Source organism: Apostichopus japonicus, chromosome 12 (assembly GCF_037975245.1).
Source record: "Apostichopus japonicus isolate 1M-3 chromosome 12, ASM3797524v1, whole genome shotgun sequence".
Taxonomy (NCBI): Eukaryota; Metazoa; Echinodermata; class Holothuroidea; order Aspidochirotida; family Stichopodidae; genus Apostichopus; species Apostichopus japonicus.
This window is the reverse complement of record NC_092572.1, coordinates 8,987,068-9,008,460: the sequence shown is the minus strand read 5'-3', so window position 1 is coordinate 9,008,460 and position 21,393 is coordinate 8,987,068. Positions and strand designations below refer to the sequence as shown.

General features: G+C 39.0%; 1 protein-coding gene and 1 long non-coding RNA gene across 2 annotated transcripts in view; one reads left to right on the top strand and one right to left on the bottom strand.

Moving 5' to 3' along the window:
* LOC139976918 (uncharacterized) overlaps nt 1-21,393 on the top strand; it is a 472,282-nt gene that overhangs the window by 9,266 nt on the left and 441,623 nt on the right. The gene's annotated exons all lie outside the window — the stretch shown is intronic.
* Nucleotides 1-21,393, bottom strand: part of LOC139977152 (BOS complex subunit NOMO1-like) — a 34,202-nt gene that overhangs the window by 3,900 nt on the left and 8,909 nt on the right. The window contains exons 7-26 of the mRNA XM_071986305.1: nt 21,044-21,178; nt 20,376-20,465; nt 19,049-19,105; nt 18,017-18,216; nt 17,095-17,266; nt 16,298-16,439; nt 15,081-15,215; nt 13,731-13,867; nt 13,067-13,215; nt 11,953-12,051; nt 9,524-9,670; nt 8,707-8,789; nt 7,658-7,832; nt 6,594-6,720; nt 5,757-5,933; nt 5,214-5,278; nt 4,190-4,331; nt 3,314-3,400; nt 2,012-2,122; nt 835-936 (exon numbers count right to left, since the gene is read on the bottom strand). Coding sequence (XP_071842406.1) covers nt 835-936; nt 2,012-2,122; nt 3,314-3,400; nt 4,190-4,331; nt 5,214-5,278; nt 5,757-5,933; nt 6,594-6,720; nt 7,658-7,832; nt 8,707-8,789; nt 9,524-9,670; nt 11,953-12,051; nt 13,067-13,215; nt 13,731-13,867; nt 15,081-15,215; nt 16,298-16,439; nt 17,095-17,266; nt 18,017-18,216; nt 19,049-19,105; nt 20,376-20,465; nt 21,044-21,178 — 2,532 coding nt within the window. The remainder of the gene's footprint in view (nt 1-834; nt 937-2,011; nt 2,123-3,313; nt 3,401-4,189; nt 4,332-5,213; nt 5,279-5,756; nt 5,934-6,593; nt 6,721-7,657; nt 7,833-8,706; nt 8,790-9,523; nt 9,671-11,952; nt 12,052-13,066; nt 13,216-13,730; nt 13,868-15,080; nt 15,216-16,297; nt 16,440-17,094; nt 17,267-18,016; nt 18,217-19,048; nt 19,106-20,375; nt 20,466-21,043; nt 21,179-21,393) is intronic.

Sequence of the window (21,393 nt, the reverse complement as noted above, 5' to 3'; positions counted from 1 at the left end):
TTCCGTTCATTACTGTACATTACAGTTTATGCCGGGGTAGGTTTTTTTATGCGCAGTCACACATTACGGTAAGGTCTGTCACATTCTGTCACATTGGGACATATCCTTACCCCCGTCGGTCCCCCCACCCAACAAGATCATAAAAGATGTTATCATTCAAAGGAACTGCTTGCATAGGCTTATTCATGCAGCATCTTTCAAATTTTTCCATTTCAAATAGTACAACCTCTTATAATTGACTTTGTCAGAATTGATGCAATGTATCGCTACAGCATTGAAACAGGTTTCTTCTTACGGTCTCCCTACCACCCCCCCCGCTCCCTCCAACGAGATCATAAAAGATCTTACAACTCACAGGAATTATTTGTATAGTATTTATTCATGAAATGTCCTCTTTCAATATTTTTTTTCCATTTCACATAGTACAACCTCCTACAGGGATGTGCTCAGGAATATTTGAGTGCCGGGCAGATTGTGCGGTAGTGTGATCCACACCCTGGGAGAGGGATCTCATGGGTGGGGTACCCCCTCCCCACTGGACAAATTTTGCACATGAAGTATGCTTAGGTGGTGCTATTTTTCCTATTCTGTGCCATGTATTCTCCCAGATTTTGGTTATGGTAAAATTTGTTAAATTATCATCAAAAAAGTGCCGGGCGGAAATGTTTAAAATACTGTTTGTGCTGGGCGGCATTCAGAACTGCTGGGCTCAGCCGCCCGGTGCCGCCCAGTGTGAGCACATCCCTGCTCCTATTAGTGACTACTGTGTCAGAATTGATGCAATGTCTTGCTACAGCATTAAAACTAGGTTTATTTCTCTTTTGGATGTCTTACCGTGTCATCCTTTGTCAGGGATGGAAAGTGAAAGAAACTGGAACTTCCTAGTGAGACTGTGTGGACGGGATTGTCTGGGTTATCCTCCCGGAAAAGTTTCACCTGCAAGAAATTTGAAGGAAAAAAAACGAATGGGAATTTAGTACGACAACTGCTGATTAATGACAGTGAGAACGTTCAGTATTTTAGTTTTTTTCCATTTTGTTTCCCATAAATATTGATAAACAATTTAGGGCTGAGAAGGGGATAGAAGAAGGCACAACATCCCACTGCTTCTTTTGAGGATGTTAGAAATGACTTTACATTTTTGTCTTAATTTGTTCGATTAACCGCTTTTTAAAGTGCCGTTTCCTTGAAGTTGTATTACAGATCATACAAACGGGGGCAGCATTCCTTGTCGTGGGTAAAGGGTGAATTTTCAAGTAAGGTACAGAGGCGATATGGTAGGGACGACTGACACGGATCCGCTTTCGATTTTGTCAGTTAATTCAAGTCCTCTTCAACTTGGTAGCTTAATCGTATCGAAGTGCATCAGTCATAACAATGACATAGACATATGAAAAATTCCAAGTAATGGGTTTCAATATTTTAATGAATCTTGTCATCAGGGTAACTTTTAAACAACTTTTCCATCTTTACCAGACTTGAAAAGGACAGTCAGCTCAGTCTGAGCCAGAGTGTCGGCTGAAGATTTTACGTAGCAAACAGAACCGGTTAAATTAAAGCGTGGGTTAATTTGTGACAGTTTGAATGGTATCTAGTATCACATCAAATTCTGTTTCCGCCGTGATCTTATTTAGATAATGATGTATATTTTAAGCCTTTCTTTCATCGACTGATCATGTGGTTTGGAATTCAGACAGAGATTATTGCAGGATAGCCCCTCCCCCCTCATAAAAATGGTGGGGGAGGGGGCAAGATCGAGAAAGTGTGAAAAAAACCAAATAAGCATAAAGCGTTGATTATTAAAGTACTTCAATGGGTTGTGACAGATTCTAAATGATTATATGCTGGTGTTTCGCAAGTGATCTCGCAAAAGGAACGCTGGATATTGGCGACTGGTCTTGCGGTGAGGCAACGTCCACCACAAACAGCCATGGGATGATTTTGTGACATTTTGGATGAGAATAAAACCTGCCAAAACGGTCTTAGGGTACGGTTCTTCCACAGGACCTACCTTTAGGGTCGAGAGAAATTCGTTATCGACGACGACATTTCCCGACAGGTCAAACTGTTTCATCTTCCTGAATACGATCACGTTGACGTTTTCGACGATGTCGTCTGTCACCTGTAGGAAGAGGGATATTTATTCAGATCACAATGAGTAATTCAAAACAGGGCGCTTTGACAGAATTGTGTCTCCATTCCCCCCCCAAAAACGCTGCTGGCTGACAGCCAGTTTTTTTTACGTTCTTTCTTTTTTTTCTTTTTCTTGTTCGAGATATTTCTACTGTGGTGCGTTACATGAACCTATAAATGGTTTGACATTGCCAATTTAATTCACACTTGGTTCCTCAAAGAGAACTTAGAATAAATAAATCAAACTCTACCCCGACAGATTGAACAGAACTCCAAGGTTATCTAGTATTTAAAACACATTTATTTTCTTCTTATTTTGCTTAATAGTTAATACCTTTTCTTGTTTTTGTTACATGTAAAGCGCATTGAGACCGCCTCAGGCATATTGCGCTATATAAGAATCTATTATTATTATTATTTATCATTATTTACACACAGAAAAACAGTTAACACCATTTGGCACAGACCGTCAATTTTCCTTAACCTAACGGAAGATGTTACGATTATCTGGATCGGATCGCCAGTGTTTGAGCAAAAATCTTTCAGACCTTCTTTAAGCCGTTTATTTTATGACGTCACACCAGGGCCTCGAAAATAGTCTGGCGCTCTGGTGCATTTTGTGGCAGAGGAGTAGCTAAATGAGTAACTCGGGATAAGGTGAAACTCCGGATCTGTCCGGTGCTACAAGATAGCTGGCTTAGCTCATGAGATTCCTCCCATTATAGGAAAAATGTGACAAAAGTTAGAAATAGCTCCAAAAATGCCCGAAGTTTGAGGTTAATCAGGAACAAGCTTTCCGGCTCCCACTGAGGAAGGAGATCTTTATCTCTGAGCCCTTCATCACACACACACCTATTTGGGTCAAAGTTCACTACTGGTAAACAGTGTACAGACAAATGTTGTCATGTAGTAACATGCCCTGTTTGAACTGAGTGCAAGTTTCACCACATAGTGCTTAATATTGATTTCTCTTATCAAGGTTATAACTAAATATTGTTTCTTGCATAAAGATCATAACTAATTTGTGTTCCTCTTATAAAGATTATAACTAAATTTTGTTTCTCGCATAAAGATCAAAACTAAGTTTTGTTTCTCGCATAAAGATCATAACTAATTTGTGTTTCTCGCATAAAGATCGTAACTAATAGTTTTTACTCTTTTGACCGTTCTTTTAACGTACCTGAATGGTCTGAGTGGCCGGTGTTGCCCTGGAGATGTGCTCGTTGGCCTCCGACTTCTTCAGCTGTATCTTATAATCGCAATTGGGCTGTTGGATGTTAGCAGAGAGGAAGAATCATTTTCACTTTGGGACCAAAAAGTAAATATCACTTTTTGACAAAGGTTCTTTTAGCTCGATTTGGAATTTCTGTTATTGACAATGGGATCGGGGTTTGAGTATTTGAACTTCCAGAATCTATCGAAGAATCATATGGCAACCATTACAATATCCAAGAGGAACATACTTTGTATTCCAATGGTCAGATAATTCTGCATATGATTTGTAACGTTGGGGGCATTTGCAATGTTTCGCTGAACGGGGAACTGAGGATTCAAACCAGTGACCCTTGATCAACCTCGAGCTATGGGAGGGGGGGAGGTGGGGAAGGGGTAAATCACAAACCATAGTATTTTGCATACAGTGTAACACCTCAGTTTCATTCCAACACACACACAGAATGTGGCAGAAACAGGGTCAAGAGAAATTCAAATTTTTGATTTTTTTTGTTTACCCAAAAAAAAAAAAAATTCAATAAATGGAGGACTAAGGTTATCATCCTTAAGGATCAATCTGGATTCACTTAGCAAACAGGCCCTGTGTCACACTGAACAATATGGAATGGTAGACACCGATGCTCAGGAAAATACAGCTTATGGTTTTTGTGCAATTATTATTTTTCAAAACAATTTTCTATTAATAGTAAAGCCTTCTTTCATTTCTAAAATCATTACATCACCACTTCCTCTTGTTCATACATGTAGAAGCATAATTTATTATTTGCCCATCTGGCTTTTATTTCTCTGTTCCCGTACAGCGAGCTACGTCGTCGATGCTCACCTGAAGTCCCCTTATCCTGTAGTTTCCATCGACATCGGAGACCCCCTCCTCCACGAATTCCCCGCAGTTGGAGGCTCCGATGGCTTCCAGCGCCACACCGGGCTCTGCCTCTCCGTTGAGCGATGTCACTTGACCGTAACAACTGTGTACACGGATAAAAACAGAACAACATTTTGTGCTTCCGCAGTAAAGAGTACATTGGTTTTGCCTTTGGGGAGGGGGAAGGGGGAAGGGGGAAGGGGGAAGGGGGAAGGGGGAAGGGGGAAGGGGGAAGGGGGAAGGGGGAAGGGGGAAGGGGGAAGGGGGAAGGGGGAAGGGGGAAGGGGGAAGGGGGAAGGGGGAAGGGGGAAGGGGGAAGGGGGAAGGGGGAAGGGGGAAGGGGGAAGGGGGAAGGGGGAAGGGGGAAGGGGGAAGGGGGAAGGGGGAAGGGGGAAGGGGGAAGGGGGAAGGGGGAAGGGGGAAGGGGGAAGGGGGAAGGGGGAAGGGGGAAGGGGGAAGGGGGAAGGGGGAAGGGGGAAGGGGGAAGGGGGAAGGGGGAAGGGGGAAGGGGGAAGGGGGAAGGGGGGTGGGGTTTAGATCCCATCCATTTTCAGGATTCTTTTCCCCTAAGTCAAACACCGAAGAAAAAACTTATTTCAACGATGGTGGGCTGAGGAGATAGAATTTTATTTTTTCACATTGAGAACTTTCGTTTCTGCACCAGAAACTATTCACAGGGAAAGATACTTCAAGAGAAATTATTGCAGAGAGGAAATTGTGGAAATGTTGATTGACAGAATGAATTGAGGTGGATAAGCTCTTCAACAAGGACAATTTATTTATATTTCACTCTCAACTTGCTTAAGCTTTGAAGGAGCTTCTACAGAGTTTTGGACCGGTCAGTCAATCCATTGTAAACTTACAAACTGATTGCTTACAGAAGGCCAGCAACTTTACCTGATAATGGTTGTAAATATAGTGACACAAGGGATCATAAACCAACTCACATGTCCTTTGTAAGAAGAAGAAATCATAAACAACTCACCTGAATGCGACCCTGTGACCCTTGACCTCTATCTTCACAGATGCTCCTTCTGTGACATCAATCATCTACAAGGAGAAAAACCAAAAATATGTTCCTGAAAATCTTGCAATCTCTCATCCACTCACTAACCAACGTTCTTTATCCTCTTCTCTCCATTTCAGCCCCACCCCCTTGTCCCACTCTCTGGCCACTCATATACCTTACAGATGTGACAAAAATAGCTTCGTCGATAGGATGACATCGGCTCAGACATATCTGTTTCTAGCTCGATCCTATTTTGCACAAAGGTACTGTTACTACATAGAAAATGTACTTTAATACCAGTACACAATGTTATGTGGATACCAATGCTGTCACAAATTAATTGCTTAGAGAGTTGTGGAACAACCTTCTTCAGTGAAATCCATCTTTTAGATATTATTATGATATGTAATCGCACAACCAAAGTTTACAGATGCACATAGTCTTGGGGACACTGACAATATCTAGCTGATGAAATCACCCTTTTTGAGCAAAAAAATTCTGTCTTTTAGAACATTTTACCTGTGTCTTTGGCGTGAATTCAAATTCTTTCATCAGAGACCTCAGAAAATACTGGTGAGGTTCAAGCCTGTTGAAGAAGAGCTTCCCGGATGCCTCGGTCAAGTTGTTGCTACGGAAACTGCCTCCGCTGATTGAGAGGAGGACGCCTGAGAGAGGACTGCCGTTGTCATCGGTTACCTGAAGAACAATGGGAATCAGAGAGGACTTAGAAGATGCAATGATCTTATCCTCGTTCTTGTTACTGAACAGAGCAAAACGATATCGTCCTTTGTCTACTAATCCTCTTACATCTATCTTTTTGTGTTCACCTTGCTCATTAACCTGTCTGTATTCTGTGCATATTTTTGTCCCTTCTGTTACTGTTACTTGTCATTTAGCCTTTGAAGTAGCTCCTGCTAGGGTCAAAACATCAGGCCAACTTACTTTTACACATTCTCTTACACAGGCTCTCTAGTGGATATGCAGTTTGCTAACAGTTTTATTTTATTTTGAAGATAAAAAGATAACAACCACAGGGCCGACTGCCACGAGTTCCGGTCTTTGTCCTAACCAGAATATTTGTATGCACGGGTGAGCGGCAGAAAATATTTGACTTGGTAAATAATGGAACGTGATTTGGAAGACAACTACATCTATATTCGCTGTACCGTATCGATCAGAATGAATGGATTATTACCGAAGATACGTACCATGATAGTGAATTGACATAACTCGGGTAAAAATATCACACAAGAAAGGAATATTTGACAGATTAAACAATTAAAACTGGACATTTTTATCAGGCTGTAGAGTTGGTCACACTTTCCAGGTACGATATCGAGGAATACACAGACTCACCACGATGGTAATTTCACCAAGTTTCTTGGCCTTGAAGTCGGCGGGATTATCCGGTGATTTGGAGAGAGCGTAACCCTCTAGAGAAGCAGATATGGAAAACTCGGCCGTATCTGGAAGGGGGCCGACTCTGGAAGTTAAAATAAATAATTGTCAAAAAACTAACTTTTGTCAGCTATTATTAAAGACAGTGCGCTAAGGTCGCTGGAGTATGCATCGACTTTCAGATTGAGGACATATCATGGGTGGTAATCAAGAGTACTAGGAATTCGTGCCAGACTTACACGACCGCCTCTGTAAATCTCCGAAGTACTCTGAGAAATGGATTGTGTGATATCACACGTTGTTCGTAACGATCATCACGTGGATGGTTTTATTGATACGCAACTCTGTGGCAGACTTGAATTGGTTCTGCATCCATAGCATAGTTGATCTAGTTACTTCCCCCCTACCCCCCCCCCCCTACCCGGCATCTGGATTTTGAAATCTTACTCGGGATTTTTTGGAGATCAAAATCTAGGAAATTAGGCACTGGTACTTACAGACTTGTACTTGTGTTCCTACTTGTACTACCCAGGAGAATTCTACACTTGGTTACCACGGTTACTGTATACCAAAGTCCTCATACCCAAGTCCTCACACCCAAGTCCACATACCCAAGTCTGCTCTGTTGGTATTTTTCTAATCTGCTCGGTTGGACTAAACTGAAATCTTCTCAAAGAAGTTAACAGGATTATAATTATTCTGGACACTGGATACAGTGTTATATCATCTTTTAAAATCGTAACCCTCGTCCAACAAAAGTTTAAATAATGGGTTTGACCTGACTGACGACTGGGTAGCTAAATTTTGTCGAGCCAAGGATTTGTGTGCCACAAGTTACGGATAATTTCATTTCTAGCCACGACAATCTAGTCAAACTGTGTTTAAAAGTTTTACTAGACACTTTCCTATTGATCTATTGTGTTGAGGGGGAAAAACACAACAACAACCCTCTCTCCCCTCCCCCCCCCACCCTCCCTACAGCAATCTTTGCTCTGGAAACCTAAAAGTTCAAACTCCTTTACCTGTACTGTCCTTTCTTGTTGGTGAGGACCTGAACAGGTGACATTGGTAACTCACTCTTACCAGGGAGGTGAATAAGGGTGATGGAGACCCCCTCCAAGGGGGGTTCAATCACGCCAGAGATGAACTTGCCGGGCCTTCCTTCAAACTCTGTGATAACGCCCGGGCAAGATTCGCCTGAGGGTGGACATGACGAAAGCAGTGTAGGCTAGTAATCATCTTAAGTAACCCAGTGCACAAAATATGCAGTTATATATACAGAGTTGTACAAGAATAATAGTGAATATAATATGTTCCTAGAAAGGGGTACTAATGACGGTACGGATGGCCTCCAAATAAAGCATACAGCAAGAAGGGAACTTGTTGGCTTTAAAAACAAAAGTTTTCAGAAATGAATTTTTTTTTCATAAAAGGATATCTTTAATTTTTAAAAGTGAAATTACTGAGAAGAGACTTCTAAAGGAGACTGTTCTAGCTTCACAGCTTGGTAAGTAGTTATGCTATGAAACTGAATTATAAATAATATTAATAATAAAAGCAACAACAACAATGACAATAATAATATTAAATAACAATCATAATAATGATAGTAAAAATAATAATTCATAATGATAGTGATAATAATAATAATAATTATAATAATAATAATAATCAGCAGTTATTTTTACAACGCTTAAGTGACCACAGATGTGGGAGAAACCTGCAAGGTCATATGAAATTAACCTTTTTAACTCAAATTTGGAATCTTTTTCAATTTAGATAGTCATTTCAGAAAGTCATTCAGAAAAATCATTAAATATTCGTAAAATGTATCATGCAATCCCCTGTGATGTTTTACACGACGAATTAACACATCACAAACTTCGCTGTTATGTCTTCTTTTTTGTTCCTGTGCATAACAGCTGCCATCACATTTGCGATCAAAGCTGTTGATGCTGATGTGTCGCCTTTGTATTTAACATCACATTTTGAAAATCTTGGTAAAGGAAGAGGATAAAAGAAACGTAACACAATATCAGAAGTTATTGTGAGACGTAGCCTGTACACGTACCGACTTTGACAACGACCTCTGTCTGGGCTGGATAAAATAGGATTTGACTCGAGATGGGTTTGATGGTTAGCATATCACCGTTGCTGTAAGACATAACAATGAAAGAGAAGAAGAAAAAGAACAAATAGAGTCAAGAAGAAAGAACAAACACTTTAAATCTCTACATTGAACAGTCATGATAGGGTGATCGGGGTGCGAGGGGGTATCGGGGTGATTAGAGGAATACATTTGAAGAAATGTGTTTTTAGTTTTGTTCTACCCTCTTGGCACTACAAAGTGAGCATTCTTCCACGTAATGAGTCAAGACCATAGTGACTTAGGGGGGTGTTTCCTTTATTCTCTTCTATTTGGGGTTACATTAAGGCAATCTGAAGAACTACTAAAGGGGGGGGAGGGGGTGCTATTCACTGCCACATTGAATGCGATCTGACTCAACATGACTGTTGATATAGTTTTCATATTCATCATCAAAGCACATTACCTTGCAACTGTCCTGTCCCCATTGAACGAGATATGAGCTCATGAACAACCTGTTAACAGACAGTACATGTTAAGTTCACCTGCGATATCATTGCCCTGCGACCGGTTACATTTGTTGCTTACTGCCACCTCTAAGAAAAAACACTACATGTTGAGATTTCCCCGGCTGACATGCAAGGCGTTAAACCTGGCAAAGTCTTGACTGGTTTTAAAAATGCCCACATCTTGACGATTCACAGAATTTTGCACCTTCAGGTGTCGTCGAGTCAGGTCACATTCATTCCCAGAAGTGTGCCAATGTCGTTAGGTTTTTTTTTAATGGACCTTGGAGGCTCACCTTGAGTAATATGCAAATTCGTAGATGAATGGCCCTTCGGGGACCACGGGCTCTGTATTATTGGCATCCTTGGTTTTGTCGGCCTTCTCAGGGATTGGATTGATGAGCTTGGGTGTCACTGTGACCTCCTCATTGCTCTCCCTCGATCTGGAAATGATAATGCAAAGACAAGAAATATTGATATAAGATGTAATATTTTACTTAGTATAAAGAAAACATTTAAAAAAAAACCAGAATGAAAACATTTCATGGTTCCTTGCTGCTGATTATTTGTACATTTATAGGGAAATTTCTAACAAAGCCCTAATACAACAACAGTAATTTATGCTCACAAACTTTTGTTGCCAAAGTAATGCTAAGCCCTGATATCAATTGCAACACACATCAGTGTGTGAAGACTATCTACCATTATCATCATACCAAGTTTGACGAAATTCCGACTAGTAATAGTAGCCAAGTAATTGCAATTTGGAGTATTTCACGTTTGACCCCATGACCTCATTAATATTCATTAATATTTGAAATGAGCACCAAAATCAACAGGGTTAATCTACTTACTATGGGCCACCCACTCACCAAGTATGGTAATGATTGGTCATTCCCTTGTTGAGTTATTGTGCATACAAACTTTTCATAACGAAATAATGCTAGCCCCCTGCCCCCTTATAAACATGCATGATATCAATTGCAACACACATCAGTGTGTGGAGACTATTTACCAATATCATCATACCAAGTTTGACGAAATTCCAATAAATAGTAGCCAAGTTATTGCAACTTGGGAGTTTTTCACGTTTGACCCGTGACCTCATTAATATTTTTTAACTTTGACCTCGTATAACTTCGCACACGAAGGTCACACGGGGGTCAACCTATTGACATTTATGATCAGAAGGCACCTTTGACATCTGAAAATAGCATCGAAACTGTAAAAATCCCCAAAACACGAAAAGGTCACCAGAGGTCAAATTGAGGTCAAGGGTAACCCAGATGCGGGTCGACAACTGGATTACATTGAAGCAACTCCCAACCTTAACGGACAGTTCGTTCTCAAGTTATCACAAAAATACTAGTTTTTTATCATTAATTGACCTTTGGTGACCTTGGATCACATGACCATTAAGTTTGAAAATATTCCCCTATACCATTTGCAACTTGTCCCAAAATATCAACCGTGTCACACCTTGGAACTGAGAGTTATTGCATTAAATGTCTGAAAATTTACTTTGACCTCATATAACTTCACACACAAAGGTCACCAGCGTGTCAACCCATTGACATTTTTGATCGGAAGGTACCTTTGATATCCAAATCTAGCATCAAAACCAAACATTTTCTTTTTCGCCCGTTTTCTCCCAAACTAAGCACATTTTTTCTAACGTGACCTTTGACCTTGGTTTCAAATGTAGTTTGATCTGCTGATTCCAAAAATCAACACGATAAGTCTTTACAGCCATCCTAACTCCGACCGAAAACTTTGACCCCATATAAGTTCCCACACAAAGGTCACACGGAGGTCAACCTATCGATATTTATGATCGGAAGGTACCTTTGACATCTGAAAATAGCATCGAAACTGTAAAAATCCCCAAAACATGAAAAGGTCACCAGAGGTCAAATTGAGGTCAAGGGTCACCCAGATGTGGGTCGACAATTGGATTACACTGAAGCAACTCCCAACCCTAACGGACAATTCGTTCTCAAGTTATCGCAAAAATACTAGTTTTTAACATTAATTGACCTTTGGTGACCTCAGATCACATGACCTTTAAGTTTGAAAATATTCCCCTAACCAGTTCACAACTTGTCCCAAAATATCAACCTTGTCGCACATTGGCACTGGGAGTTATTGCAGTTTTAGTATTTTGGGTTTTTGGACCATAACTGACCTTTGTGGGCACCAAAAACAATAGGGTTCATCTACTCACTATGGGCCACCCACCCACCAAGTTTGATCATGATCAGTCAATCCCTTGTTGAGTTATTGTGCATACAAGCTTAAGCGTCACACACACACACATACACACACACACGCCAACCTGAATACATAGGTTCCTTTGCTTTCAGCAAGGAACCAATAAAAATGATTACTTCAGAATGGTCAAATTGATAAATAAGTTACAAAGCAACTTTCTATGCATGGGAAAGCTTGTTATTTTTAGAATAAAAAATTGCTATGCTAAAGTGCAAACAGCTGAACTGTTCCTATGTTTATAACTTGAAGTTCATCAGTTACAATTTTCTATCTATAACAATTTTATGCATAAACAAATCAGTCACATAGTTTTATTATTATTTGTTTCTTTTCATTTAAAAAATTTAAGAAATAGAAGGTAATAAGTATTGGGACGAAAAATACAACATAATAAAATTCTACAACCAGGGTCACAGACACTTAGAATAAGGACCAAGGCTAGCTATTAACTCACCGTACTTTAACCTTGATATCTGTGGCAGGTACGATTGCGGTGATTCTACCCATGACTTGATGCTTCACGGCTATAAGGCTCACAGGACTAGAACTGGCACTAGGGAAAGACAGAGAGAGTAAACAGGCGATAAGTTTTATGACTTGAGGGTTTCGTCATTTAAACTTGTCTTCAATTTTTGGGGGTCCAAAAAAAAAATGAGAGATTTCTCAAACAACTATGTTAACTGTTGGTGTGTGATTTAAACCTGTCCAATAAATCAAGGCAAAACATGTGACACAGTTTCTAAAATGCTGAAATGAATTGCTATTAATTTCCAAAATGCTGAAATAAATTGCAATTAAATTTCGAAAATGCTGAAGTAAATTGCAATTAATTTCTGAAATGCTCAAATAAATTACAATTAATTTCTGAAATGCTGAAATATATTGCAAATAACTTCTGAAATGCTAAAATACATTGCAATTAATTTCTGAAATGCTGAAATAAATTGCAATCTGAAATAAATTGCGGCTATTTCGAAAATGCTGAAATAAATTGCAATTAATTTTGAAGATGCTCAAATAAATGGCAATTAATTTTAAGTTCAAACTTTTCATACAGCATTATATACAACAAGATCTTAAAAATAAATAAACAAATCTGCATGATCTTTCAGAGAATTTTTTTCTTTCATCAAACTATTTTCTGTAAAGTGTCAACAAGACAGTTTCAAGTTTAAGAAATGACCTTAATCACAAAATATGTATGTATGTATGTATGTCTGTATGTATTTTAGATCCTCCTTCAAGTAGGAACTCGCAAAGAAGCTATCATTGGCATATCAAAGCCGCAAGCTGACCGAAGCCAGTCTCTTACATTCATATTTAACGTCCATGATTATGAATTGTCAATTGTCAACAACTCTGTAACTGGACATACATTAATCTTGGAGGGGCTCGAACTCGGGACCTTATGATTGAAAGGTTAACCGGCGTTAACCACTGAGCTAACATTGAGCTAACACTCCCACTGAGCTAACACAATCAAATATCCACCAACCAACATGTGATAAAGTAGCTCACAGTGGTTAGAGTGCCATTTTAGGATCAAACAAGAAGGGGAAGTGACCTACGTGTCAAAGGTATATTGGTCTTTTTCAAACTGGTGACAGGATTCAACGGTCAGCTTGTATATCCCTGGTTTGGCCAGACAGATGCTCTTTGTACCCATCTTGAGGTCTACTTCAGTACCATCCTTGGAGGACTTTTGATGCTTATATTTCTGGAAGCAGAAGGAGAAGAAGAAGGATGAAGGAGAAAAGAATATTATACTTTTGCAAAAAGAAGAAAAATTAGGAATTGCTTTGATGATCAATTTGAACTTTTATCACATTTTACCGATTTTTGATTTTGATGCTTATATTTCTAGAAGCAGAAGGAGAAGAAGAATAGAATATAATACTTTTGCAAAAAGAAGAAAAATTATGAATAACTTTGATGATCAATTTTAACTTTTGTCACAATTTACATATTTGTTCATCTCAATTCTGGTACTGCTTTAATTCAGTTTTGTCTCTACGGTTAAAATATTAAAAATTCACTTTCTTTAAAGGAAAGATATTCAGATGGACTGATATATAACTATTTCCAGGTATCGTAAAATTTTAGAAATATTTCCAAAGTGATTTAAATCTACACCTTCTTTCGCAACAAAGCAAAACCAAGCATTGTTCACAATGAACAGAACATAATGGGGAAGGGGGGTGGGGGTAGAGGGATAGAAGTACAAATGATTACCATGGTTGCTGGGTGTGTAGTTTCACACAACATTTGAAATCCAGTTTGTGTAAAAGCTACACCTGTGACGTCCTTGTCGGTGACTACAACGTCTATGCTCTCTTTGTCCCAGCACCACTTGTCTCGAACAATGTTAGCTGCAGAATTGAGAGATGGATAACTCCGATATTTATCGCATATTTCATGTAATAGTCATGACAACACGTCCGTACTGGAAGCAGTGAGAATTCGGCGTCATAAAAGGTAAAACTTCGATGCCCTTTAATTTTATAATGTTATGAGATATCCCCCACTCATCACGTGAATATTACACCACAGTATACCATAGTTTGTCGGTGTCTCGGTACAAATCTTTTGGAAGTATGGAAACCTTTCAAACTCAAAAGACTGCTTTAAGAATCATTTCCGATTATGTGATGTGGTAGGCCTATTGTAATTTTTTAATATTCCAGGGGTGACAACATTTGACCCTTTCAATTGGGTTAATGCCATATCATGCCTTATTAAGACAACACATGTAAATACCCAACCTACAAGTGTTTATGTAGTGAATACTGTTAGCAATATAACAAAATATGGTGAGATTTAAGTGCTGGCTTTGTGTGACACTTGTAGTGAATGTTAAATTCATGATTCCCACCCTTTTCAACAAAACAAAATTCCAGACATTTTTTCAAGATCAAACCATGACTTACATTTACCTTGAAGTCTACACCCTAATGATGACCTAATGTTAGGCTATCTATACTTATGCTTACTGTTATCACCCTTGTTATACGTATGACGATCACTTTCGTAAGTTTGTGACGAGAAGGAAGGTTGAGGAACCTCAAACATGACATTCTGTAGATATAACTTTTCAACACAGTTTGATTTACATCGTAAACTTAACCTCACACTTCCTTGAAAACATTGCTCAACTTCTATCAGATGAGGAGTTTAAATTGGCATTTTTTCCTCACTTTTCTAGACTAAACTTTCAAAATGCAAGGACTTTGAAGACCTAGAAAAGAGGGTTTTTTACTTTCCCTACCCACCCCTAAAGAAACAAATTAAGGCTGGAGAAAAAAATTTAAAGGTAGTCAGTAAAGGCCCCAAATTATAGCATGCTATAATTTCTGGAAGTTTTCAAAAGGTACCTTCCTGGAGGTCTTTACTCTCCAAACTGTTCTCAGACATTTTTAACAAACACACAAGATGACTGAATGTCCCAGTGATGAAAATTTCCTCGAAGGTTGTAATGAAAACAGTTTAAGAATATTGACCAAAGGTGACCATATTTGAATATCTAGCATATTTGGGGCCAATACAGTATATCTTTGAGGCACATTGGAGTCTACTTTGTCTTACCGTGATACTTTCCAGGAAGCACATTCTGTAGCTGGAAGGTTGCCTTTTTGCTATCTTGATTAACTTTCACTGTTTTGGCCTCACCGATTGCAGGATCAACTGGAACTAGTAGGACTTCCATTTTACCACATATTCCTTGAAAGATAAGAATTATGAGAACAATTTAAGACTGACACACAACTTAAATATGCAAGAACAGATAGAAATAGACATTTTACAAGAATGATTTGTAAAGAACAACAAAAATTACTCTAGGACTAAAGTCCTCCTTGAAGTCATTGGAAGAGTAAACAATTCCTCTCTTCCAAGCAATTCCGTAAATCCTTTCCAATCTCCAATTTTATTTCCCTCTTCTGTCTCCTAAAGTATCCTACCATGACCATTAAATACAGGGATGAGCCTGAGGTAAAAAAATAATCACTGAACATTATGGGTGATACTAACACCGAAGGCGTCAGTCAGCACGCAGCGGGACACAGTCACAGGTGGGGTCCATGGGCCTGTCTCAATTAAAGTTAAGAAAAGTTATGAAAATGCAGAGAAAAAATTGCGGGATTGGCTCCAGTTTGCGTATGCTACAGTGTTTTAGGATAATAGTTTTTGTCCTCCTGCAGGTTGGTTATGCACTGGTAATGAAAAACATGCAAACGACAGATCAAATGACACAGTAACGCTGTTGTTATAAATTCACGGAAATTGAGAGGTTTAAATCCCGAAGGTAGAAAAGAAATTCGCGGAAAAAGCTCAAGCCTTTAAATATCATTCAAAGAAGCAAAGACTACTGACAGGGATTGCATATTGCCAAGGATACTTTAAACCAAATTCCATAATCAAAATAATTCACTGATAAAGTAAAATATAAAGTTTTCGTTTTCTGATAACACCGTCTTAATTTGTCCTCGTTTTCTACTTACTGATCACTGGATGCAAATGTTTAGATTGACTGTGCATCAAAGAGATTTTGGTCAAGTACAAATTCTAATTTGATTAATAGTACTTTCAGATTTGTGTAAAACTTGTGAAAAACTGCTCAATGAAGCACAATTTTTTTTTTTTAACTACATAATAAAAAATAAAAAAATAAAAAAAATTAGGGATTATTGCCTTGAGAATCTTTCTGAATCTTCACGTCCAGTGAGCAATTTTGTTTTGCATGTGCTTAAATTTATCAATTTCATTTTAACCTGGCTTTCTGTACACGCATTGTATCCCCTTACCTATGCAGGTCACGGAACCGCCGACCTTGGCCTTGAATTGTGTGAAGCTAATGTCGAGTATGGGACTGGTAGTAACCGTCAAGCTTTGTGAATCGGGGATAATCTTGAGTCCTTTCTTGGTCTCGGCATCGGTGACTATAGGCTGACATGGTGAAAGAAAAATATTCCTTTTCAAATTCACTTCCAAATTTATTTAACACATGGCCGATATAGGCCAAAACACATAGGATGACTATATATATATATATATATATAGATTTCGAGTTGGTTAGCATCATGTTTGATCTCTAGAGTAAGGCAAAATATGTCACCAAAAACAGAACTAGTATTGTTCGATACAGGTGACAAACGCCTACAGTGGAATTACAACCTTCCTTACCCGTTTCGAACCTCTGGACATACAATCAGCATCCATAGCCTAGTGGTTAGGGTGTCCGCGTACAAAGCGGGAGGCCCGTGTTCGAATCCCGGTGGAGGCTGGAAGTTTTTTGTCTATATAATATTTATATATATTTCTAAAGCATTTGCATACTTCTAGAACACAAACATTTTTCTGTATTGAATTAAGTCGCTCACACACTCTTTCAGCATTTGAATGGTTGTAACCACTTTTTTTCCTCTACTTAGATTGTAGGGAGTATCCACTTATAAGTGATCATAACATAATTTTGTCTGTTAAAACTGACAAAAACACAACTCATGCATTAACTGATATATCACATAGGACACTTATTCACCGCTGGTGTTCTGCGGCCTAAAATGTTTCGGTAAATTTCGCTTCTCGTCGTTATACTTACAGTTAAAACATACTCTCCTGGTTTAACCTGGAAGCAGAATTTGCCATGAGAATCTGTGCTGGTGGAAACGGCTTCAGCATTCCCTTGCTTGGTGGGATTCAACAGCACTCTGCGTTTGCCGAGTGAGACGCCACTTTTGGCGTCCACTTCCACCTTTCCACACACACTGAACCTAAAGAGCAGGTAAAAAATCATAATTAATACAAAAAAATAACATTGCAGATGACATGCAATATTTTTGGATACTATTACATCACCCTACATGAAAATGTCCAAGCTAATATTTTACCAATCATAAATCATAATAATAATAATAATACACATGAATAAGTTTACCTTCCAAACCTCCAATGTGATACTAATCTACAAATTCTCTAATCTGCACAAAAATGACATACTTTGACAAATGGTCTGGGAAACCGTTCCCTCCCCCCCTCCTGCCCCCCAAGTACACTCCTAATATATTCCAAGACCACTTTCTTTCACACATCTGAACTAAAGACAATTTAAACATTCATGGTAACATGAGATAACATGTCATAAGGACACCTAACCTATAAAACGACAAAAACATGACTGTATAAGACAAGACAAGAATGGTCACTGCAGATGATGTCACTTTAAACTAACAGATTAAAACATGAAATGGATTTGAATTTCATTACACTGTTACTACGATTAACCCATATACATCAAACAATTCATAAAACATAAGAGTTACAGGAAAAGTCAGGACGAACTGTCCTCCCCCACGAAAAGCAAGTTCAAGGAGGTTTCTGCCAGGATCAAAATGTCAGCCTCTCCAAACTTTCATGGATTTGACTACAAAATTTGTTTGCTGTAGATCAGTAAATTTGGTTACGGTTATTTCGTTCTCTCGTTGACTTGAAAAAAATCCCACTATGTGACTAGAAAAACTTACTTTATTGCTAGGATGTCTGGAAGTCGAGGGGTGTTGGGAGTGATTTTGACGGTGGCAGGCTCGAACACGACATGTTCGCTGGACGCGGTCAGGGTGTAGGTTCCCGATTTGATCTTCTCGAGCTTGTAGACGCCGTCGGACTTGGTTTTCACGTCCTTCCTCCCCTGCACGGATATAGCGACGGCACCTATACCGCTACCCTGAGAGAGAGAGAAGACATAGAACCAGATGAAATAATCTCAACCAAATCTAAAGATTGACTGTCTTATTGAAATAACCTTTGACCTCTGTTACCAGATAACCAGCTTGTATGCAGTACAGGGCATTCATATACCTCGCTGTGAGATAAGGTGGTTACTGTTTAGATTGTTTTGTATTCTGACCTCTACCGACCTCAAATGGCCTTTCACCTCCGGCCGTGTAGGTGCATCTACTCTCATTCAAGATGGTAAAATGATAAAATGGAGAGCAGTAGATGTAACAGTAGACATCAATAAATGGTAGACATAAATCTGTCCACAGATGGAAGCAGTTGGTCAAATGACAATTTAAGGAGACATAATGACTTGACTTCAGCCAGAGGGCTCCCCAAGACCTGGCACCACCCTCCCCTGAGATACCCCTTTAAACTAGAACCCACCACAGTTGGCCGTGCCGTTCCCCCGCGGACAGGTTTAGTTCGCAAGCAGCCTAGCCTCTGTCTGCCACCACAAGTGATACTGGCTTTTTGTATTTTATATGGGGCATATTTATACCATATATCAGGTCAATTCCAAATGTCCCATCATTACATATGTTCGCATACACAAATGTATGGGGGTACATAAAACACACGCCACAATTATCATCTAAAATAAAAAATACAATTCACAAGAAGATTGTAAGGTGATCTGATATGTAGACCATTCCATCCTAGGGTTCCTTTTATCCATTTTGAAGAGGTCACGTAATTTGCATACGCATAGAAATGTCTGTTTTCCTTTTTGTTTTCTCCACATGAAATACACAAAGAAGTCGTTTAGATAGACTCACCTCTGCAGATGTCAGGACACGGCCGGTCACGGAGAAACCTTCCACTTTGAAAGCATTCTGTAAATTGAAGTTACAAAAATTAATTACTTAGTGCCGAGAGCGAGACGAAACCGGAGAGATATCACCATCCCACATTTCGTTCGTCTTGCGATAAACTGAGATATCTGTGTCGCATTCTGTACTAATGAAACAGGTTGAAAGTGACTTTAGGAAGTTTATTTGAGACATTGCTGTCAGCAATTAGCGCCTAAACAGAGAACTCCTGTGACAAAAGTTATCCAACGGCTGCTTGCACTTATTAATTATTCTGTGAACCCGAGGAGATTCAAGAGACATTGGCCATGTTAAAGGAAACCTTATTCATCAACAAGAAGCAGCTGTATAGTCTGTAGGCTGCCAGCATATTTCAATTAGTAGAGGTTGCATGCTACCCACGAATCATCCAAGATTCCACACAAAATTTAAAGGGATTTTCAGGTGGATGTAAGTTGATTGCTTAATATTATTGATAATAATAATAAGTTTTGTTCTTTTTGATTGTTAAGCAACATTGCTAAAAATTGTCGGCACTTTCTATCGCAGGAGATATGAATGTTTGCAAATCTTGTGTGATATTTCACATTATGCACCTAGCAACAGCCGAATGGATGATGTCATCAGGGCACTTCATGTCAAAATGTCTTGAATTTCCTTCATGATACTTCAATTATTTATAGATATGTTTGCAAATCTTGAATGATATTTATATTGTGCTGCTGGCAACAGCCGAATGGATGATGTCATCAGGGCACTTAATCTGAAAATGTCTTGGTTTCCTCCATGATACTTCAATCATTTATAGATATGAATGTTTGCAAATCTTGTGTGATATTTCATATTATGCACCTGGCAACAGCCGAATGGATGATGTCATCAGGGCACTTTATCTGAAACTGTCTTGGTTTCCTCCATGTTATATCAATCATTTATCCACAGAGGAAAAGAATGTTTTAATGAAACAGAGATGAATGATCATCAGTTGTTCAGTGTGCTGGTGGGGTAAGTTTTAAGAATACGGGTATCCACGACTATGTCAAAGGTCAGTTCTCATCTCTCCACACTCAGTCCGGCAGCTTTAAATAGACCAATAACAGATCGGCAATGGCTTTGTCGGACGTTGAGTTGGTTCTGTCCGATAAAAGATGATTTCTGATAATATCCTAACTTTTTTATTTCTAACTTAATACCCTCAAACAAAAATTAAAAACATTATTGTGGAATGTTCTCTTATTTGAAATCAGAAAGGACATTTATCTAGAGCAAGACATAAAAATAATGTTTTTTTTACCGGAACACGCAGACTGTCGAAAGATACGGTGACATCCAGACTGGACGGTAAGACGTCGAAGGTGATGTGTTCTCCTTGGTAGAAGGGAATCTGCAAGGAGAGACAAAACGTGTCACACATATGATTGACACAAGGAAACTTTTAACGTAACACCTCAGGCAGAAGCCACAACACATAGCAAGGCCTACCCTGCTGCAAAGGATACAATAAGTTCCTCACGTGTTCCCTTCGTAAAGGTAAGCGGTATCTCGTACAAGTGTTAGGCTTAGCGGTTCAAGGAAGAAAACAGACATGAGACGACATAAATATTTGAAGAAATTTGTTAACGCATCGTTGATGCTTTACCCACTGGGCTGACCAAAACTTGAACTTCTGTGTGACTGAAAAGTTGCGTTGAATTTGAATCAAAATTACGCTAAATACCTTTTTTCATAATCTCAACATGACGTAGTGGACACAACATTTTTGCAGTGAAAACATATTTTTCAATGGTGAAGATTGCTGGAAAAATGCTCGACAAAATATTATTTTCAGAAGTGTTAAAGGTTTTCCAGGTCTCGATGTTTTGTTGTTGTGACTCCCAGGAAACCTTTCGAGAGAGAGAGGGGTTTGATTATTTACATGCTTTTTCTTATATTCGATGCAATAGAAGGAAATCAAATCCATACCATTGTGTAATCGCCAGCTGGAACTGATGGGAAGATGAAGTTGCCGTCTTGGTCGGACTGAACGTGACAGAGCTGTTTCTTTTTCGTGGAAACTTTAAAGCCGGAGACCACCATCCGATCGCAATCCGAGACATCCTAAAAGGGGAACGAAAATTACCAAACCTTTATCACATAAAACAGACAACAATAAACTGTGAACCCTTAATAGAATTCCGGCAAATATGGGACTAAATAAATGTCGTCTTTGAAAACTACATCAAAATATAGCAAAAGTAATCCACACAATCCCTTGATTCATTAATCTAGTATGGCAGTGGTTGCTGAAGTAAATTCTAATCAGAGACGATGAA